Source organism: Aquarana catesbeiana, linkage group LG10 (assembly GCF_042186555.1).
Source record: "Aquarana catesbeiana isolate 2022-GZ linkage group LG10, ASM4218655v1, whole genome shotgun sequence".
NCBI lineage: Eukaryota > Metazoa > Chordata > Amphibia > Anura > Ranidae > Aquarana > Aquarana catesbeiana.
Window position 1 is genome coordinate 132,183,736 of NC_133333.1, and position 21,338 is coordinate 132,205,073.

At 40.4% G+C, this 21,338-nt stretch overlaps 2 protein-coding genes across 2 annotated transcripts in view; one reads left to right on the plus strand and one right to left on the minus strand.

Annotated features, from left to right (window-relative positions):
• Window positions 1-5,477: 5,477 nt before the first annotated feature.
• Window positions 5,478-21,338, minus strand: part of LOC141110899 (uncharacterized) — a 39,357-nt gene continuing 23,496 nt past the window's right edge. Inside the window, exons 2-3 of the mRNA XM_073602673.1 lie at window positions 19,284-19,479; window positions 5,478-10,744 (exon numbers count right to left, since the gene is read on the minus strand). Of these exons, the coding sequence (XP_073458774.1) occupies window positions 6,350-7,465 (1,116 nt within the window). The 5' untranslated portion in view covers window positions 7,466-10,744; window positions 19,284-19,479 and the 3' untranslated portion in view covers window positions 5,478-6,349. The remainder of the gene's footprint in view (window positions 10,745-19,283; window positions 19,480-21,338) is intronic.
• Window positions 13,282-21,338, plus strand: part of IL11 (interleukin 11) — a 33,080-nt gene continuing 25,023 nt past the window's right edge. Inside the window, exon 1 of the mRNA XM_073602674.1 lies at window positions 13,282-13,705. Coding sequence (XP_073458775.1) covers window positions 13,699-13,705 — 7 coding nt within the window. The 5' untranslated portion in view covers window positions 13,282-13,698. The remainder of the gene's footprint in view (window positions 13,706-21,338) is intronic.

Here is a 21,338-nt window from a genome sequence, read left to right on the forward strand (position 1 = left end):
CTTTTCTGTAAAATGCAATGCATGGCTACCTGGGAGCATTCTGTCCCCAGAATGGGTACAGAACACCCCCCAGAAACATAATTTCCTGCCTGTGTGATTGGCTCACTGATTTTCCCAGAAATCTGCGCTAAGATATAAGTCAGATTTCAGGCATCCCCTGCAGCAAAAAAAAAAAATCAGTTTTGGTGAGATACTCTCAATAGGAAATCACGTCTAAAGGGACGCAGACCCTGCAATTTTCCTCATTAGAGTCCTGCAGGTGCAGCAGCTGATTGATAATTATGAAATCACTGCCATTAGATTTACTTTCAACATGGAGACAGGGATTTCTTCAGAATAATCAAAAGGTAGGCATCTGCAACAAAGCTTGTTAAAATCCTTGCAGTGTACATAGATAACCCAGAGGGGAATTTTTTTTTCAACAAAAGCAGAGTTACTCTTTAACTGGCCCAGAGACCAACACTTGGCCACAAGCTGTGGTTGGAGATGGACGCTACTTACAAAGGCCTAGGGCTTGTTTACACTTGCTCTGATTTAACACACATTAAAGCACCTACCTTCTCAACATGCATTTTAGATGTTTTTGATGCTTCTGTGATGCTCTTTTTAAAGTTTTAATGAAGCATGGCAAATGGCCTGTGTGCTGATTTTTTATTTGTTTTAAAAGGGGCTTAGTAGAATACTGGCTCAGTAGTACCCCCAGCTCAGTAACACCCCTGCTCAGCAGTTCCCCAACTCATTAAATCCCCCACTCAGCAGATCCCCTGCTCAGTAGTCAGCTCTGCTGATGCCCCATTCAGTAGTACCCCAAGCTCAGTAATACCCCTGCTCAGCAGATTCCCGGCTCATTAGTATCTCCGCTCAGCAAATCCCCAGCTCATTAGTACTCTTTTTCAGCAGATCCACTGCTCAGTACTATTCCCGGCTTAGCTGATCCCCCACTCAGTAGTAACCCTCAGCTCTGCTGATCCCATACTCAGTAGTAGCCCCCGGCTCTGCTGATCCCCCACTTAGCAGTAACCCCCTGGCTCTGCTAATCCCCCACTCAGTAGTAACCCCCAGCACTGCTGATGCTCTGGTTTGCTGATCCCCCTCTCTCTCTATCTTCAGTCCCCATTTACCTCCTGCTATATTGCCCCCATGCTGTTTACTACATGTGACATCTGCTAGTTTCTCCTGCTCCAGTTCCCCAGCTTTGCTGATCCTCTGCCGCTCAATATTCTCTCTCCAGTCCCCACTCAACTTCCGCTACAGCTTTCCCACCTTGCACACCATGTGTGCCATCTGCTAGTTGTTCTGCTCCAGGCTGGCATGCCAGAAGACCTGAGTTTTCCTCTGCTGCGGTTCAGTAACACTTACAGGTCTTGTCCCTCCCCAGCCTGTGATTGGACAGTGAAAGTTGAAGTAGCACACTGATCAGCTCATCTCTCTGTTACACTGCTCTCTCCTCCTATTAGCATGGAGAGACCATGGAGACCAGTGGGGAACCAGACAGTGTGTCGGATGCAGAAGATTCTTCATCAAGCTTTAGTTCCTGAAAGGAGAAATGATTAACAGCATGGACAGCAGAACAGGTATTAAATTGGTTCTAAAGGCTGATGTTTTTTTACCATCATGCATTCTATGCATGAAGGTGAAAAACCTTCTGAGTGCACCCCAGCTCCCCCAATACTTACCTAAACCCAATCTCAATCCAGTGATGTGCATGAGAGCAGCTGCTCTCACACGTCTAAGTCACAACCAGTGAGGAGGGAGCAAGGGCAGGGGCTAAGCCCTGTTCTGTATGTCAATGGACACACAGAGCGGGGCTCGGATGCGAGTAAGCCCAAGTGCCCCCATAGCAAGTGGGTTGCTAAAGGGGCACTCAGCATGGGGTAGGAGCCCAGAGCACTGGTGGGGGACCCAAGAAGAGTAGGATTTGGGCTGCTCTGTGCAAAACCATTCGCCAGAACAGGTAAGTATAACATGTTTGCTATTAAGAAAAGAATCCTTTAGTACCTCTTAAACTAGCAACAATTGCTTCAAGAAAGCAATGCAGGTAATCATTCTTTTATAGCAGCAGAAAGTGGCCATTGGAAATCGGCTCTTCGCTTAGCAAAGGAATCTCTGCTGACTTCCATCCAGCTATGTGCAAGCAAAAATAAATACTTTTTTTATTTCCTTGCACATGATTTGGTACTCTTTTCAAAGTTAATGTTCACTGCGCTCACTAAGGTAAGGGAGAATTCTCTTGCAATGGGAACAGCCTATTTGCCTTTAGTAAATCAACCCCCATGACTCAAGGTGGGGAGCTTATCCCATGCCACCCCTAGAGGGTTTCACCTGAGAAAATGTTTACTTTACCTTGTGGCAGAAGTGGTCTTTTTCAAATGTATACAAGGATATTCTTTAAAAAAGACAAGGTTGGTTTGCACACATCTCAGGAGGGATTTTGTCTCACTCCTCTTTGCAGATCCTCTACAAGTCATTAAAGTTCAGAGGCTGATGTTTGGTAACTCGACCCTTCAGCTCCCTCCACATATTTTCTATGGGATTGGCTAGGCCACTCCAGGACCTTAATGTGCTTCTTCTTGAGCCACTCCTTTGTTGCCTTTGCCGAGTTTTGTTGGTCATTGTCATGCTGGAATACCCATCCACAACCCATTTCAATACCCTGGCTGAGGGAAGGAGGGTCTCATCCAAGATTTGACGGTACATGGCCCCGTCCACCGTCCCTTTGATGCCCTGAAGTTGTCCTGTCCACTTAGCAGAAAAAAACCCCAAAGCATAATTTTTCCACTTCCATGTTTGATGGTGGGGACGATGGGGATGGTGTTCTTGGGGTCATAGGCAGCATTCCTCCTCCAAACACAGCGAGTTGAGTTTTTGGTTTCATCTGATCACAATACTTTCACCCAGCTCTCCTTTGAATCATTCATATGTTCAATAGCAAACTTCAGATGGGCCTGTACATGTGCTTTCTTGAACAGGGGGACCTTACGGAAGCTGCCTAATTTCAGTATTTCACAGTGTACTGTGTTACCAATTGTTTTCTTGATGACTATGGTCCCAACTGCCTTGAGATCACTGACAAGATTCTCCCATGTAGTTCTGGGCTGATTCCTCACCGTTATCATGATCTTTGAAACTCTACGAGGTGAGACTCTGCATGGAGCCCCAGACCAAGGGAGATTGACAGTTATTTGTTGTTATTCTGTTTCTCACTGTTAAAATAAACCTACCATTAAAATAATAGACTGATCATTTCTTTGTCAGTGGGCAAACGTACAAAATCAGCAGGGGGATCAAATACTTTTTTCCCTCACTATATAAACGTTATCTCAAATAATAACTCCATGTACAGCCAAAAAGTTATTGCATCATCATCACAATGTAATTATGTAGGTAATAAGTATATAAGCAGAATCATTGGCTTGCTGAGATATGCCTCAAATCAGAGTCCCCAGCAAACCCAACAATCAGAGGAATTAGTTGGTATTTCAGTCCTGGGTGATCTATGGGAAGATAAAGAAAGTCATTTTTTATCTTATTCCTAGAAGTGCTGCACTTTATATCCTTTCTATTCACACAGCACCATCTAGTGGCACAGGCGTGAAAATTCACATCTGCAGGAAGGCAAGGGATTCCTCTTTTTATCTATTTTTGTATGACTCAGATCTGCATGCTGGGATGTGCAGAAAGGGAGGAGAGCCACTGAGAAATGCTTCATGTTTAAGCTTTTCTGCATATCAGGAATGGTTGCCATCCAGAAAAAGTGTTTTCCAGAAGTAGTGATGTTGTTTTTCTAAATCCACTGAGATTTTCTAGAAGGGACAGTACACATGTTTTGTTTGCTGTAGTTCTTCTTTAATAATTTAAAAGCTAAACAGCTTTGTCATGCTCAAAAGCTATCAGCTAGAGCAACTCAAAGTAGAAGTATACAATAAACCTAACAGGCATATTTTGTTTTTTAACTTAATCTTTTTTATTGCATTACTGCAATCTATTATTGAAGCAATCAGTACTTCCAGGGAACCGGCTTCTAATAATCCTTACAGGGGTCTCAAACTGGTGGCCCTCCAGCTGTTGCAAAACTACAAGTCCCATCATGTCTCTGCCTGTGGGAGTCATGCTTGTAACAGTCAGTCTTGCAATGCCTCTTGGGACTTGTGTTGGGTAGTTTCGCAACAGCTGGAGGGCCATCAGCTTGAGACCCCTGCAACATCATTTACCTCTAACTTATACCTTTGGGTGGCCAGAACTCATAATGTCACATGTCATCCAATACAGTCCTTCATTAGGGAACTACAGCACTGCTTTACATAAACTGTCATTTCTGTGCACATAGCTTTCATTTTAAGGCAATACTAAAAAAGAAACATAAACAATAACAAAAGATAACAAAAGACAAATCTAAAAGTGAAAGCTTTAGCATTTGCATTACAGAAGAAATCTACCAACATATGATTAAATATAAGAGCAACAAATCGGTTTCATTTGCAGCCACCCACACGTTAAATTTTTTTTTTTACGAGTCTGAAAGACAAAACAAATTGTTTTACAATATCCAGGAGAGGTCTGAGTCAGATTCTACTTTTTAGTCTGCGAAGCTTCTCACAGCCACGGGAAATCAGTGGTAATTAATACCTGTCTTTCTTCTTACAAGCTTATTGCAGGGCAATATACTTAAACAATCATTAATAACCAATAAAGGGTGTCATCCACCCATGACTAATTCTCGCATTGATGACTATCTAAGCATGTCTCTGCTTCTGTGAAATCCCTTTGATAATTTAAAGAATATACATCAGGTGAATGTAAAAACCTCTGTTTATTTAAAGTGATTGTAAAGGAAACATTTTTATTTAAAAAAAAATAACAGTATATACTTACCTTCTCTGTGAAGTGGTTTTGCACAGAGCAGCCCCGATCCCCTGCTTCTTGGGTCCCCCACGCCGGCACAGTGATGTGCCCCGGGTCTCGTGCACTTCACTGGGTTGAGGCTTGGGTAAGTATTAGGTGGGAGCTGCACACTGAAGGTTTTTTACCTTCATGCATAGAATGCATGAAGGTAAAAAAAACCTCCAGCCAACTATTTTAAAGTAGAACAAAAGGCAAAACTTTTTTTTTTCAATTTGGATAAAAAAAGGAAGGGTTGTAACCCCTCTCAGTTTCTGTGCCAACTGTGTCCCATTTGGGGACATTTCCCTTGACTTCCTATTCCATAGACAAAACAGGAAGTGAGAGGAAATCCCTGGTTGTTACCACTAGATTTCCTCTTTGTTCATGTTCTGATAACAACTCAGAATTCGGGATATATACACAGTTACATATACATAGTAGGTGAGGTTGAAAAAAAGACACAAGTCCATCAAGTCCAACATATGTGTGTGATTATATGTCAGTATTACATTGTATATCCCTGTGTGTTGTGGTCATTTAGGTGCTTATCTAATCATTTTTTGAAACTATCGATGCTCCCCGCTGAAACCACCGTCTGTGGTTAGGGAATTCCACATCCTTGCCGCTCTTACAGAACAGACAGCATACTCCAGGTGAGGCCGGACCAAAGTCTTGTAGAGTGGGAGAATTATCGCTTTATCCCTGGAGTTTCCTTTTAAGCTTAATGCATGCCAATATTCTGTTTGCTTTGTTAGCAGCAGCTTGGCATTGCATGCCATTGCTGATCCTGTCATCTACTAGGACCCCCAGATCCTTTTCCATCCTAGATTCCCTCAGAGGTTCACCCCCTAGTGAGTAGACTGAATTCATATTTTTGCCACCCAAATGCATTATTTTACATTTTTCTACATTAAACCTCATTCGCCATGTAGTTGCCCACCCCATTAATTTGTTCAGATCTTCTTGCAAGGTTTCCACATCCTGCAGAGAAGTTATTGCCCTGCTTAGCTTAGTGTTGTCCGCAAATACAGAGATTGAGCTGTTTACCCCATCCTCCAGGTCGTTTATGAACAAATTAAATAGGATTGGTCCCAGGGCAGAACCCTGGGTACCCCACTTCCTACCCCTGACCATTCCAAGTATTCCCCATTTATCACCACCCTCTATACTTGCCCTTGTGGCCAGTTTTTAACCCATGTACTCACCCTATGGTCCATGCCAACAGACCTTACTTTGTACAGTAAACGTTTATGGGGAACTGTATCAAATGCTTTTGCAAAATCCAGATACACAATGTCTACGGGCCTTCCTTTATCTAGATGGCAGCTCACCTCCTCATAGAAGGTTAATAGATTGGTTTGGCAAGAATGATTCTTCATGAATCCATGCTGATTACTGCTATTGATACTGTTTTCATTACTAAAATCTTGTATATAGTCCCTTATCATCCCCTCCAAGAGCTTGCATATTAGTATATTGATGTTAGGCTAACTGGTCTGTAATTCCCAGGGATGTATTTTGGCCCTTTTTTAAATATTGGTGCTTTTCTCCAATCAGCTGGTACCATTCCAGTCAGTAGACTGTCAGTAAAAATTAGGAACAATTGTCTGGCAATTATTTGACTGAGTTCCCTAAGTACCCTCGGGTGTAAGCCATCTGGTCCTGGTGATTTATTAATGTTAGGTTTCCCAAGTCTATTTCTAATTTTGTCCTCTGTTAGCCATGAGGGTGCTTCCTGTGATGTGTCATGAGGCCAAACACTGCAGTTTTGGTTACTGAAGTCCCTTGATTCCCTCGTGCTGACTGAGGAGAAGAAAAAATTCAATACCTTCGCCATCTCCCCATCCTTTGTAACCAGATGTCCTTCCTCATTCTTTATGGGGCCAATATGGTCTGTGCTCCCTTTTTTACTGCTTAAATACTTAAAGAATTTCTTGGGATTTTTTTTGCTCTCCTCCGCTATATGTCTTTTGTGTTCTATCTTAGCCACCCTAATTGCACCCTTTAATATCTTGTAGCATTCTTTGTAAAGTCTGAATGCTGATGATGATCCCTCTGCCTTGTATTTTTTGAAGGCCTTCTCCTTTGCTTTTATATGCATTTTTACATTATAGTTAAGCCATCCAGGACTTTTGTTCGCTCTTTTAAATTTATTTCCCAATGGGATGCACTGGCTAATGCCCTTATTTAATATGCTCTTAAAGCAAACCCATCTCTCCTCCGTGTTCTTTGTTTCTAAGATTTTACCCCAATTTATATCTTCTAGCAAGGTTTGTGGTTTAGGGAAGTTGGCTCTTTTGAAGTTCAGTGTCTTTGTGTTACCCTTGTGTTTCCTATTTGTGTGATTTATACTGAAGCCAATTGACCTGTGATCACTGTTTCCTAAATTGCCCCATATTTCCACATCCATGATCAGGTCTGTATTGTTGGTAATCAGTAGATCTAGTAATGCCTTGTTTTTAGTTGGTGCGTCTACCATCTGACCCATGAAATTGTCCTGCAAGACATTTAGGAACTGGTGAGCCTTAGACGAATGCATGGTTCCCTCCACCCAGTCTATGTCTGGATAATTAAAATCCCCCATTATGATAACACTTCCCACCCTTGCTGCTAATCCAAATTGTGATCAGAGATCTGTCTCCCCCTTCTCCCTCAGGTTAGGGGGCCTATATCATACTCCCAGTATTATTTTCCCCTTAGCTTCATCCCTTTGGAGCTCTACCCATAAGGATTCCACCTCCTCCTTAGCTCCCTTATTGATGTCACCTCTCACATTCACTTGTACATTATTCTTGATATATAGGCATACCCCTCCCCCTTTTTTACTCTCTCTATCCCTGCGATAAAGGGAATACCCTTGAATGGTTGCCAGCCAATCATGAGAGCTGTTGAACCAGGTCTCTGAAATTCCCACAAAATCTAAATCCTCCTCGTTCAACAGTGTCTCTAGTTCACCCATCTTGTCTGCCAGGCTCCTGGCATTGGTGAACATGCCACGTAGTTTAGACCGGTCACATACTGTCCTCTTATTGGGTGTTCCAAGATTGCAAATAGGACTTGTTACTATACTTACCTCAGGTTTATGTGCTTTAGTCAACCTACCACGAATGCCCCCAATACTACCCTCTGGAATATGTTCATTGCTGACTATCTCTACCTCTGGACCCTCCCCCTTGTCGACTAGTTTACTTTCACTCTTGCTGAATGATGGTAAACAGGAAAGGAAGGTTGATTTCCTTAATGGGGATGCAGAAAGCAATACAAATCATGCGGGTGTTGTAATCTCTCTCCACGCTATAACTAAAATTAAAAAAGTGGACCTTTACTTTAACCATGCAGGGCAAAGCAAAAGGTTTATTTTAAAAGTCAACTCCAAGCTGGGTGTCTTCAGTCCTTAGCATCACATAATGATGTGGTGTCGCTCTGCAACATTATCCTGTAAAGCCAGGCCAGTGTGGTTGAGCCTTGATGCCCTGGGCTCACACAACATGGGTTCAATGACTGGAGCTGGACTCTGGAGAGTAGAGAATTACCTTAATGTTTCCACTATAATGTAACTCACTCCAATTCCGAACATTATATGAAACTGGGAGAGAGTCCACAGCACTATGTAGGTGGGGTGGCAGGAAACCCAAGTAAAGGCAAATATAAGGTGCTACATAGGCCACTTTAAATGACTCTATTAGTTTGTTCTGCATGGGCAAAGCAGAGAGTTCACTTTAACGACTGCCAAAAACTGTAATGCCAAAATTTCCTGCATCATCAGGCTAAGGGTGGTTATAAATGACCATGTCTTCCCCATAACTTGACAGGCCAATGCAGTGCTTGATCCAAAACTGAGCGATCTACACCTACTCTAGGGAGAGACTTTTGAGAAAGTCAAAAGCACTCATTATCACTCTAATTTGCAATGGTGCTTATTCCTCTTACTTCAATTTGAAAAGGGAAGAATGCGGTAGACAGTACATGTGCATATGTGCTGCATTTTGTTGCATGACAAATAAGTCACAGTACCTCAGTCTCCTCCAAAAAATGAGAACATCTACCACTGGACACAGGCTCCACCTCTGATTGGGCTTAATTCCTACCATCACTTCTATCACTTTAATCTCTGTTCCATTGTAAAAGATTTCCCTTTAGACCAGAGTCTCCTCTACCCTGGCTAACCAGATTTATCATCTTCAAACAATCTGACAAGCCTGAAGTGAAGTGCTTTGGGGCAGGACTGTACATGACGGGAGAACATAACTATAACCACATGAAAATGTTTATTTCTTCTGGAGTTTCTCTTTAATGTTATTTTCTTCTATTCTAACAAATACTTTTCATTATAATTCTTATTTGCAAAGTATGTCAAATTTTCTTATGCCTTATGCCCCGTACACACGGTCGGACTTTGTTCGGACATTCCGACAACAAAATCCTAGGATTTTTTCCGACGGATGTTGGCTCAAACTTGTCTTGCATACACACGGTCACACAAAGTTGTCGGAAAATCCGATCGTTCTGAACGCGGTGACATAAAACACGTACGTCGGGACTATAAACGGGGCAGTGGCCAATAGATTTCATCTCTTTATTTATTCTGAGCATGCGTGGCACTTTGTCCGTCGGATTTGTGTACACACGATCGGAATTTCCGACAACGGATTTTGTTGTCGGAAAATTTTATCTCCTGCTCTCCAACTTTGTGTGTCGGAAAATACGATGGAAAATGTCCGATGGAGCCCACACACGGTCGGAATTTCCGACAACACGCTCCGATCGGACATTTTCCATCGGAAAATCCGACCGTGTGTACGGGGCATTAAAGTGATGGTATGCTTATTCTCCTAAAATATTCCATCCACATTCACAACCCAATGGTCCTGTAATATATTTTTATTAAAAAAAAGTTTCCTGCTGTGTTTTTTTTTTTTGGCTATTGGTAATGTTCACCGTGAGGGGTGCATTTTGGCTGCTGACATGTACATTGGTCTATGCACACTACAAGTCCCATAGTCCATCTCGAAAACAAGAGGGTAGCTATGTTTCTACATACAATGGGACCACGGAGAACAAACTTTTAACAGGAAGTTGGATCACAGCAGCACTAAATAAATAACAGAAAGTTTGGAGATTTGGAGGAGCCTGAGAGCAATAGATGGTACTTTTTTCAGTTAATACATACTTGAATAATTTTTTTTTTTTTTTTTTTTTAGCCAGAGTTTAGTGTCACCTTAAAGTAGTTGTAAACCTCAGACATGAAATATGAACAAAGCATATCCCTCTATAGTGTGTACCTGTCTCAATCCAGAGAACTAAGTGTCATTTCTGCCTGCTGCTTCATTCCTCTGTTATCAGTATGAGTCACTTCTGACAAGTTTTCCTGACACCAAGAGAAAAATAGTGACAGGGGAGGGAGCTCCAGCTGATTGACAGCCTCAGCTCTGTTTCTGTGTGCTGAATAAAGAGGGTGTGTCCCTTTCCTCCAATCAGCTCTCAGAGCTCCCCTCACTGATGTAACTTCAGCTACCCACCCTTTGCTTTTCAGAGCTGAGAGAGCCTGTGTAAATTCTGGACTTTGAATGGATGTAGAGAAGAGAAGACTGCAGATGAACAGGTAGAACTTATGTAGGAGGATTTGTTTCATCTCTGTGTATCACCTGAGACCAGTCACTTCACTGGGTATATGTGAGGGTTTAGAACCGCTTTAAGCAGTTTCACATGAAAGGTGTATTGTGAAATAATTAATAAAGACATAAAGGAAAGTATTGTGGTGAGGTGGAAGAGGGGCCTATACCAATTTTATTTCAATTCAAGCATGAACGCCAGACTTCAGGTATGTCATATTCTTCAAGAACACAGCACAGCCAATAGTAGCCTATAATGGAAAAATACATAAAATAAGCATTTTAGACATTTTAGTGCAAATAATATTGAAAATCATCAATTTTGGCATCAAAGTAAGGTATAATCTGCAGTTGTATTGCAAACCAAAAAAATTACAAAATGTTATATAATTATCAGCAGCAAAGTTAAATGTTAACTGGAAAACAAATACATAAGAATCATTCTGTGTTAAGAGAATGGCTTTCTGGGAAACCAACATATAATCCTGAATCTGTGAGCTGTGATGACAAGTGTATCTAAACCCTGAAAATGTACCTAAACCCAGGGAAAAAATTATAGTATTTCAGCCTACTGGTCCTTAAAGTGGTTTTGAAGGCTAAAGGTTTTTTTACCTTCATGCATTCTATGTATGAAAGTAAATGACCTTCTGTGTGCAGCAGCCTCCCCCCCATATCTTACCTGAGCCCCCTCCAATCCAGCGATGTTCACGATAGCCTCAGCTGTATGGGGACTCATTGGCTCCCACTATTGTCAATCACAGCCAGTGAGCCAATGAGAAAAGAGCAGGGGAGCGGGGCCGAGTTGCGGCTCTGCATTATTTGGACGCATGGAGCAGCAGCTCAGGAGCGAGCACGCAGCGGCACCCCCAGGGCAAGTGGCTTTCTCTGGGGCACTGCTGGAGGCAGGAGCCAGAAGCTGAGGATTGGAGCTGCTCTGTGCAAAACCACTGCACAGAGAAGGTAAGTATGATATGTTTGTTATTTATTTAGGTTCACCCTAATGCGATGCGGTTCACACTAATGTGTGATCTGTGCACATTTCCCATACCACCCTTGAGAGCTGCGGCAGGTGTCAGTGCTTAATGATACCCCAAACACATCACAAACGCAGTGCATTTGCTGGGACCAGATCGCAGGGTAGAAAACAACCATGCTATCCTGTTGCAGTGTGGTTCCACATGCAGTTCATAGTGTGAACCGAGTCTAAATGTGGTGGCTGCTTTCATTTTCTTTTTTCACACAATTTTTCCTTTATTTTTATTTTAATCCTGTCATACTGCCAATAACACACTTCCTGTATTAGGGTGATAAATGTACTGAGCAGTATTGTCACCCTAGCAAAGGGAGTATGTTGGGACTACATAACATCTCCCTCTCTTTTCCAGGACGGAGGTGTTTTATAGTGCAGGGAGCATAGGTGTGAGCATTCTATTGCATTAGGGTGTGCACCCCAGAGCTCAAACACACACGTGTGTGCGTCTATAGTTATATAACCTTTGTACATTGATCTCCCAGCTAGCACAGTGAAAGAGAAGTGGCAGAGGTGGCTCCCTCTTACCGGCTCTTTTGGCAGAGCCAGTAACAGGGAGATCTTTCCCATCTGCCCCACAGAGTAATAATGCTAATGCACACTGGGTAATTAGGGTGTGCCCTGGCACAGCCGGCACACCAAGTGCGTGCACCTATGACAGGGAGATAGCAGAAAAAATACTAACTGACCAAAGGCAGAGTACAATAAGTTACCAGCTCACAAGATTCCTGTCTGGATGAACAGCTATTTCTCTTTAACACTTATCAAACAGACAATAAAATAAAATGCTTTCAATTGTATATTTAACAGATCAAACGGCAGCAAATAAAAGAACTTTAGTTTTAGAATTTACATAAACTTTAAGGTGTATTAAAATGGTCTCCCAAGCTATAATGTCACATATGATAAAACGCCACTTCAGCATGCCTTATGTCCCATTGCAGTGTGATAAATAGGGCCCAATATGAACAAGCATTCATCACAGAAAATCCAATTTATCTGAATTAAAAATGATTTATTATTTTTACCAAACCATATTAATATCTATCTTAGCAATACCAGCCTCTTTAATATTGATCATCAAAGATAAATACTAAATAGCAAACTGCGGACAGGCGCCCAGGTCCAGGTCGCAGATATCTGCAGAAAGTTTCAAGAATAATTTTGTGCCAATCCGCAGTTACCCATGCAGACATGTACCAAAATCAATTTATAAAATGTATAAACTTTGTGCAAAATTATTTCTTTTTTCAGTGCAATCAACAAAAACGTTTCATTTTTAACCGAATAAATGAATATGGATTTTGTTATGCCTGGGAATAAGGAACGGAACTACTAATCCTGCCTGTAACTTCTTTTAGAAAGTTTAAACTCAGCTTTTACTTTTTTTTTTTTTTTTGCCATCTTCAGAATGAATATTTTCTAGCATATCCGTGATTAAATGATTTGCTGATCTAGTTTGTGTGTACCCTAAAACACAATCCCCTGTATGAGATGACAGTTTTTCAGGAGAGAATCATGGCACAGGGATAGGACAGTGTATCTTCAATGACCTTATCAACCTTTCCCCCCCTCTTTGCTCCATCCCGAAGCCTCCCTCCTTTCTTCGACGTACGTACATCTTAAAGAGAGCAAGTACATTTTAGGAGAGTGTGTCATAGCTGTTTAATGCATGCCGCCCATGCAAATTTAACTTTTAGGAAGGAGGGGTCTGGGTAAGGGTATTTTTTTTTCTCAATGGAAAAGATGTGACTCAAGATGTGTCATCTTTTGAAAAAACACACATACAAATAGTGCGACTTGCTTTCCTTCATCAGTGGTGTATATAAACCCCCAATTTGTAGTGGTGTAAGTTCACAAGCTCACACACACATTCCCACTAAAGTCACTCACACTCACTGTCTCTCTGAATGAGACGTTGTCATTAGTGAACGCAGGAATTCCTATCTGCTTTGGCTGCAACTCCTACCTCAGAGCTGGGCAGCAGGTGAATTAAAGTAGAACACTGACAGACAACGAAAACACCACTAGAAAGGATAAAACGGCGGGACATATTGCCGAGATAGCCAAGAGAAACAAATTAAAAAAAAAAAACAACAACATCCAACATTTTCAAACACCACAACAAGAACATTTGCAGGACAGAAAACAGCATTTACCAAGCAAGAAAAAAATATGAGAAGTAAGTGAAATTTTTTTTTTTCTATTTCTATGTTTTATTTCTGCTTTTATCTCATGTTTATTTATATGTGCATTTTGGCTATTCTGGCTTTAATACTGTTATCAGGAGGACTTGGTCCTAAAATGTGATATATGCCTTAGGGAAATAGTCTGAGACGTTATTCAGTCGGATGTTGAAAGGCATCTGAAATGTTGTGATTTGGGGCATCATGAGGAGGACTACTGCTACATGGTACCCAGAGAGTCAGAAGTCACCTCTGCTGCAGCCAGCACTTTCTGAACTCATAGCGCCGCCTGCTGGCTGCACTTTACATTCCACCTTCAGCTGCTACTTTCTTTCCAAAGGGAGCAAAGCCAAATGAATGCCCCAAGTCATTTTAGGAAATTGTAGATTATTAGACCCGTTGTAAATGACATCCATTACTTACAACGTTATCTAAAGCTGCTGTCAGCAACAACCAAATTCTGTCATTTATGCAGATAAACTAATTTGATTTGATTTTTTTTATTTAACGCTGGCTGATCGCAGTGTTTTCTAAAGCTACACTTGTCAAACGACATTGCCAAGTAGGATTCTGCTGAACTCTAAATTCTATAAATGATCTCACTCAGTTGTCTGGTACAAGAGTTTAAACTGCAGTAAGGAGTTACTGGCGTGCATTCCTTAGCCGTTATTACTAAACATCTGCAGTAATAACAAACAGTTTGCTGGCTCCCTTATCATGTGGACACTGAATTCTCACTATTATCCCTAGTGGGTTTGAAGGATTAGCATAGCATGGGCTTTTTTTTTGTCTGGCATGATGAATGCAGAGAGGAGACATCCTCTGCTCATTCTGAGCTCGCTGGAGCAAGTTAAAGGGACAACAACCAGACTGGTAGGTGTGCAATCTATTCATTAAGACGGATGCAAATATATACCATATGTCATTAAGTCTCAAGGCTTATGCGTAACAGAGAATTCCTTTCTCTGTTTGTATTATTTGTAGTTTGAATGCATAACCTACTGATACTGTTTATACATGCTATATATTGCATTTTTAGCTGTTGGTATTATACATTTTGTTATGCCTTTTGATGCAGTTTAGCTAGTTTATTGTACAGGCTTATTTTACTAAGGGGGATTGTAAAGTTCAAAGAACATAACCCTTAGCAACCAATCATCTTTTATTCCTCTTTACATAACTTTAGATATCTGCACTGCTTTAATAAATGTGCCTGTATCTGTTAACATGTAAGGCATGCATTTTGAGGTTATATTAGGTGACTTCTGCTAAGTACAATAGCTACTGCTATAAATAAAAGGAGATTTTCCACAAAATACATCAAACAAAGACGCGAGGCTCTGAAATCCACCGTCTCGCTCCCAGTATTGGATGTGTGGGTACTTAAGCATCTGGAAATGCCATCAAAGAATTACTGATGGGGATTTCACAGCCAATAAGCTACAGCGGCAAAGCACTACCTATCAGCAAGCAGATACTGGAATATACAACAAGCAGTGCTTTGCCTGGCTGTCTGGCTCAGGGAAAGCACCATTAACAAATTAACACAGGGCAAACAGCCATTGTAAAGATGAACTTCACAAAATAGCTTTTCTCACTTGACTGACCTCCAGATGTTCATTTTTTTAAAAAAGCACATCTCTTAAAAATACATTTCTTTCTCCTTCTTAAAAAGAATAGTGCCAAGAAAAGGCATTCGCGGTCATCCATCCCAGCAAATCAGCTTTCAGCCATTTATAGAATAATGAAAAACCATTGCCAATAGGTTGCTATGAACTAACTGCACTTTGCATATTGTTCCTTGATAAAAAGAAACTTTTGGGTTGATTTACTAAAAGAGTCATTTTTTTGCACAGTCCGGAGAAAATAAACATCAATCTTGTTCACTGGAAGTTCTTGTTTTAATTTCCACTGTACATGACTGGGTGTTTGATGTCAAGCTACTTCTTTTCTAAATCACCCTATTTGTCGAGAATAAGCTATTTACAATAATTTGAAAATTAATCCTAATTAAAACCAACCGAAACAGAGATGTAGAGCGTAGTACCTAAACTTTTTTAAACATGCGTGACTCTTTAAGGCAGTAGAAGGGTTAAGTATGAAATTCACAGCATGTCCGCTAAGCATGTGAGCATTTTTTTGGCGTATTTAACAAGCACATTAAGTATGTGAAGCAGATAATCATTATTTTGGGATCCTTAGAAGTTAAATGTTGAACCTCCCTAAGGAATTCAAAATGCTGAAACTCTCCTTTTATTGTAGCAGTAAAAACGTGCAAAGGAAAGTACTTAAAATCTCAAGACATTTGTTTTTCAAATTTTTTTTTTTTTTTTTTTTTTGGGGGGGGGGGGGGGGGTGAGAATCCACTCCTGTGGTCATTAAGGGAAGATTATAGGTGAAAATGCTTATTCCTTCTGTTACTCTGACTCAAAGCTACAGATCCAATTAAACTGATGACAGCAATCAAACCAGGCTGTACTTTCCCACTGTAAACCCCTTCACGTATTCAGTTGTATAATCATTTTAAAAGTCTAAAGGGGCTCCTGTGCAATATCTTCTGTTATGTTATATTTTTGGCTGGTTTAACAGCTAGTCATATATGCCTTTTAGACAATACCTGTATATAATATAATATAATTTATATTGACAGTTTACTTTATTTTTTATTTTTCTATACAGTTGACATTTCAATAATTTGGCAAGTATTTAGTTCATGCATGTTCCAAGTATAGATCTATTCAAAGTGAACATGCTATAAAAAGCATGGAGGCTGCCATTGAGGAACTCACTAAAAATTCTAGTTGACTAGCTACTTTGAGCCACTGGTTCAGAAGAAGCATGGAAAATAGGATTTCTGACTTTCTCCTGACTTTTCTGATTTGCATATTTGTTGCAGGTCAATGACTTAAAGACACTGAAGCTAGGGTGTCAGCATAACAGCCAGGCATCTAGCATTTCTGGCAAGGAAAGGATAGCAATGACAGCTCCGGTATTTCTCATATGACAGGTTTTCTTTAGGCCAGACATTTGGCTGTTCAGAAGAACATGCTGGGATGAGCAGTGCAGTTGTGGTAACAAATGTTTGCACGTGCTACTCTCAGATAGATACTCACAAATAGATACTCACAGATATACCCATGACATGTTGACATATGGGCATTGGGCATATTAGAATGAAACACATATAATTTATTATATATATATATATATATATATATATATATATATATATATATATATATATATATATATAATAAAATGATACACACTTCTGCCCAAAATGCCCAATGCACATACGGTATATGCATAGACATGTTTGTATTTTTGTGAGATTATATTTAATTATAAAAATGACTCATATTACATACAGCACTGAACTTACATTTAGGTTTTATCTCCTATAACACCTGGAATAACAGTGGTTATTTTGTGAATCTTTGCATAGCGTTATGCTGACGTGATGTGATATTAGTACGCTAGAAATATTCTGTCAACGGTTTCAATAGAAGTGACACATGTTCACACGTAGCTTTTGACTTGTGGTGTATTCTGCTCTTGGCTTTTAAGATTAAAACACTAATTTTTTTCTCTCTGCCAGCATGATCAGTTGAGTGTAAGATTCTTGACTATACGAGTATACCAAAAAAACATGCATATTGCAATTGAAAATATAGAAAAAACAGTTATTGTAGCCAGGCCTATTCCTTACATCTCATCTGGCAATGTGTAAAAATACCACACACACACACACACACACACACACACACACACACACACGGTGAGAGGATCCAGTGAGGGTGGGGTGCCTTGGTAGCTGACTCTGGGAGATAATAATTATTGGTTATTGGCTAGCTGGATTGGGGGTCCTTAGTTGACTAGGCCTGTCTACACATGAACCAATACCAGTTCTGAAATGTCTGTTTTAAATTCTTTTAATTCCGAAACCACCAGGTATTCATATAGACAGGTGCTTAGTACCCACTGAGGAGCTTTCACAAGGAAAATTTGGGGCCCATTTACGCTTTTCAAGTATATTATTAATGAATGTTGAATCCCATGTTAACATTCCTTACATTAGGGCAGCTCATTGAAATGAATGAGCTGCCAATGCACCCTAATGTAAGGCAGGTGCATTGCCTTAGTGGGTACCATGAAGCTTTAGTGTAAAGGGGTGTTAATGTTTGACAAGAGCCATGTGTGGTCCTGGAAACAGCTTTGGGTAGCTGAAATTTAAAAAAAAATGAACTCTTCAAGCTTGGCTTCACCCCACCAGCCTTCCAAGGTTGCCTACTGATTTTTTAATGAGCTAGGAGGCTCACTAACTAAAAGGGAGGTTCAAGAGGCAGAAGAAAGTTGGATCATGTTGAGTATTTCATATATCTTAACTTGCCTCAATCTATGTATTGTTCTGACATGCGGTTTCCACTGATGCTAACGTTTGCACAACATTAAGCCCGAATTGCTAAGTTTTGTGACAAGGTAACTTTAATGTAGAACACCATGGCAGAAAAGGTCATCCTCAGTTTATGATTGGCATATACAACATTTTTATGTTTTTTATAACAATTCTAAATATTTCCGTACAGAATTCTAATTCTTGCCATGTTCAAGTCAGGGCAGAATGATGCAGTGAACTTCCAATGACAGATGTGGCTGATGTGTGATGTTGACTCAACCACCAGAATTCAGGTTCCCAACACTCCTTAGGTTTGATAGACAGAGGTAGCGGGTAGATATAGGAAACTATTTGACAGCAAAGCTTTGTAGTGATGGACCAATAGGAATGTGTGGAGGGCAGGGCTTACCCACAATTCCCAAGACTAACAGGAAGGGTTGCAGCCTTGCCTGTCAGAACAGCCCAGGATTCAGTCATGGTAGGAAGATTTGGGTGGCTGCTGCAGGGATGCTACCTCTAAGTGCCTGTAGCAATTTTCCACCCTTTCCTCTCCAATAATAAGATACCTCCCTGAAACACTACAATGGAGAAATAATATAATTATATAATTCATGGGATCCATCCACGCTCCAAGCAAGGGATGCCACATCAAATTTAGAAAGGGGATACATCAACTTTGTCAATATTTATCTGCAGTGCCACCTATTCCGAATATTCAGTAAATCATCTTTGGCCAAGGGACACCCCACTGACAACACAAGGGCTCTGAAAACATAACATCAAGCTGAGATATCTTCTTTCACAACGTCTGTAAACATTTTATTGCCTGCCTGGAGTTCTGCTATAAAATTGCAAAGAAAGTATTTAAAAATAACAGTTTTTTTTTAATAACAGATACAGTAACCCTGATTTAGATGTTGCCACACAGCATACCAATTTTGACTTTTTTTATTATAAACTGAAACATCACAGATTGCCAACATCACCAAACCAAAAAGCCCCGTACCCCTTATTTCACTACAAACTATATGTATCTCTGAAGTCTTCCATTATGCCTGCTGTCTTTTCAGCCTCCTCCTGTATTGTTTATGTGACATCACCAGCCACACAGACCTCCCTGGTCACTTCTCCGCTGATATCCCCCCAACAGAGTTTACATAATAAACTTCTCTACGTACCTTTTAAGAAGGGGCTTGCACTGAGCTCCTTTCCAGAGGGCCAGGAAACTGTTGTGTCTGAAAGCAGCAGGAGAGGTGGAGTCCACCCTGCAATCAGCTCTGTCCCAGCTGTTCACTGCTCATAGCCAGCACACTCCCTTCCCTCTAATGTGATCTGTCTGTACACTTTATCCAAATCAACGCTCATCCAGGTATTCTACACAACAGGGAAAATGACACAAAATATCTAAATATATTACTGGTGCAATATAACATTTCTGTAGGATACAAAATTAGTTAATCTTCAGTAGTAGTGTGGCATCGTTCAGCAACTTGTTGAAAGTAAATAAGCTATTTCATTTGAGGTATTTTCATTATATAAAATAAGTGATGTTTGCTTTAAAGAGCGTTGTGCATGGCCTGCTACCTCTAGAGACTGTTTCACCCCTCCTCACTTTTTTGTGATGAAAAGGGTGGACAAGGCACAAAATATTGATTCAAAGTACACACCCTTGCCTCACTTCTGAACACACGGACTTCCAAGAGTTAAACCCAACAGTGCTCTTTTTCACCCTTACTTTTCCATTATGTTAGCATTTTTAAAATACCCAATGCAAAAAATTTACAGTAAAATAATCACTTTAGTATTTGAAAGTTTATTTATACAGGTCTTTACATAAGACCTAAAGTTTGCAGTTTCAATTCAAAAGAGGGAAATTTGGAGTCCCTCCAAATGAGAGACTGTTACAGACATGTTAAGCCTCTGAAATAAAGTACAAGTCACCCAATTTTCAGACCCCTTTTTCTACTTTCCCAGCCATGTTTGAAAATTTCCTGCCCGCTGATCCTGGACTTGGTCCATGAGAGTCTTGCTGTTTCTCTCCACTTTATTTTGCAAACACGCACCATGCCTGGGGAGGGGCAAAACACAGGTTCACTTTAAGCTGATCTGTTAGTCTGCAAACCTGAAGTCTGAAAAATGCCTCTATTCTTACACAGCTAAATTAAAATGATGTTATTTCTTTTTCTGTGTCATCAGTTAGTGTAAGCTGACTCTCATTTGGATCCCTGAATAAAAGTTTTGTTAGAAAAGGCACTATGCTAATACATATGATGCCCTGACGTTCCTTGTCTCTGGAGTTCTGGAACACTGAGACTTAATGGCAATATATAAAATTGTTTCTCTTTCCACTATGGACAGAGAGCAAGCTGTACTGTGCAGCATACACAAGAAAATACACAGAGGTGTGCCCCTCTGTTATTTGTCCTGATTGGCTAGAAGCCCACTCATGTCTTTCACTGGAGTTTGTGATCCAAGCTTGCTGTCATAAAAACTGCTACTTTGAGTGACTATTTATTTTAAAATAGGTTGGGAAAAGGTTTGTAGAGGAATACAATGAGCATTTTCACAGACCTACAGAAAAAAGTTAAACATTAGAAAACAATCCTAATTAGAAATGTTTTATAGAGGTTTTCAAGGTGAGAAACCTCTCTCACATCTAACACTGAAGCCACTGGGGGGTAGTCTTCCAACCATTAGCATAAAACAGTCATGATACAAATCCACAACGTATACCTGTACTGCTCAAAATGCTTGATTGTAACTGCAGTGGCCACAAAAGTGCTGCTAGACTTCACAACATGGTCTACTTCTTTCTGAAGTCGTAATTGAAGTCGTAATTGGTGTAATCTTAGGCACCTCCACAATTCCACATGACAACTCATTGGCTTGAAAATTGGTGGTTCGGGCACCATCTGCCACTTTGTGGGATGAGCCAAGCCAACTATCCCTTGCTGCTGTGTCTTTCAGTATTTTAGCTGATGTTCTGCTGATTTTAGTGGGGCTGATAATAGTGATAGACAGCAGTGGTGATGGGTAAAGAGTAACACAGCACGCTTGGGTTGTATGTAACTTAAAAACAGTCCATGTTTTTACTTTTAATACATGTTATTCAAATATTTCAGAATATAAGTTATGAAGAAACAGAGAATAATGAACAATACACTATGCGTAATTAGGGTTATAGCCACCAAGAACATACGTCAACTCATAAGCGTAACAAAAAGTCCATAATG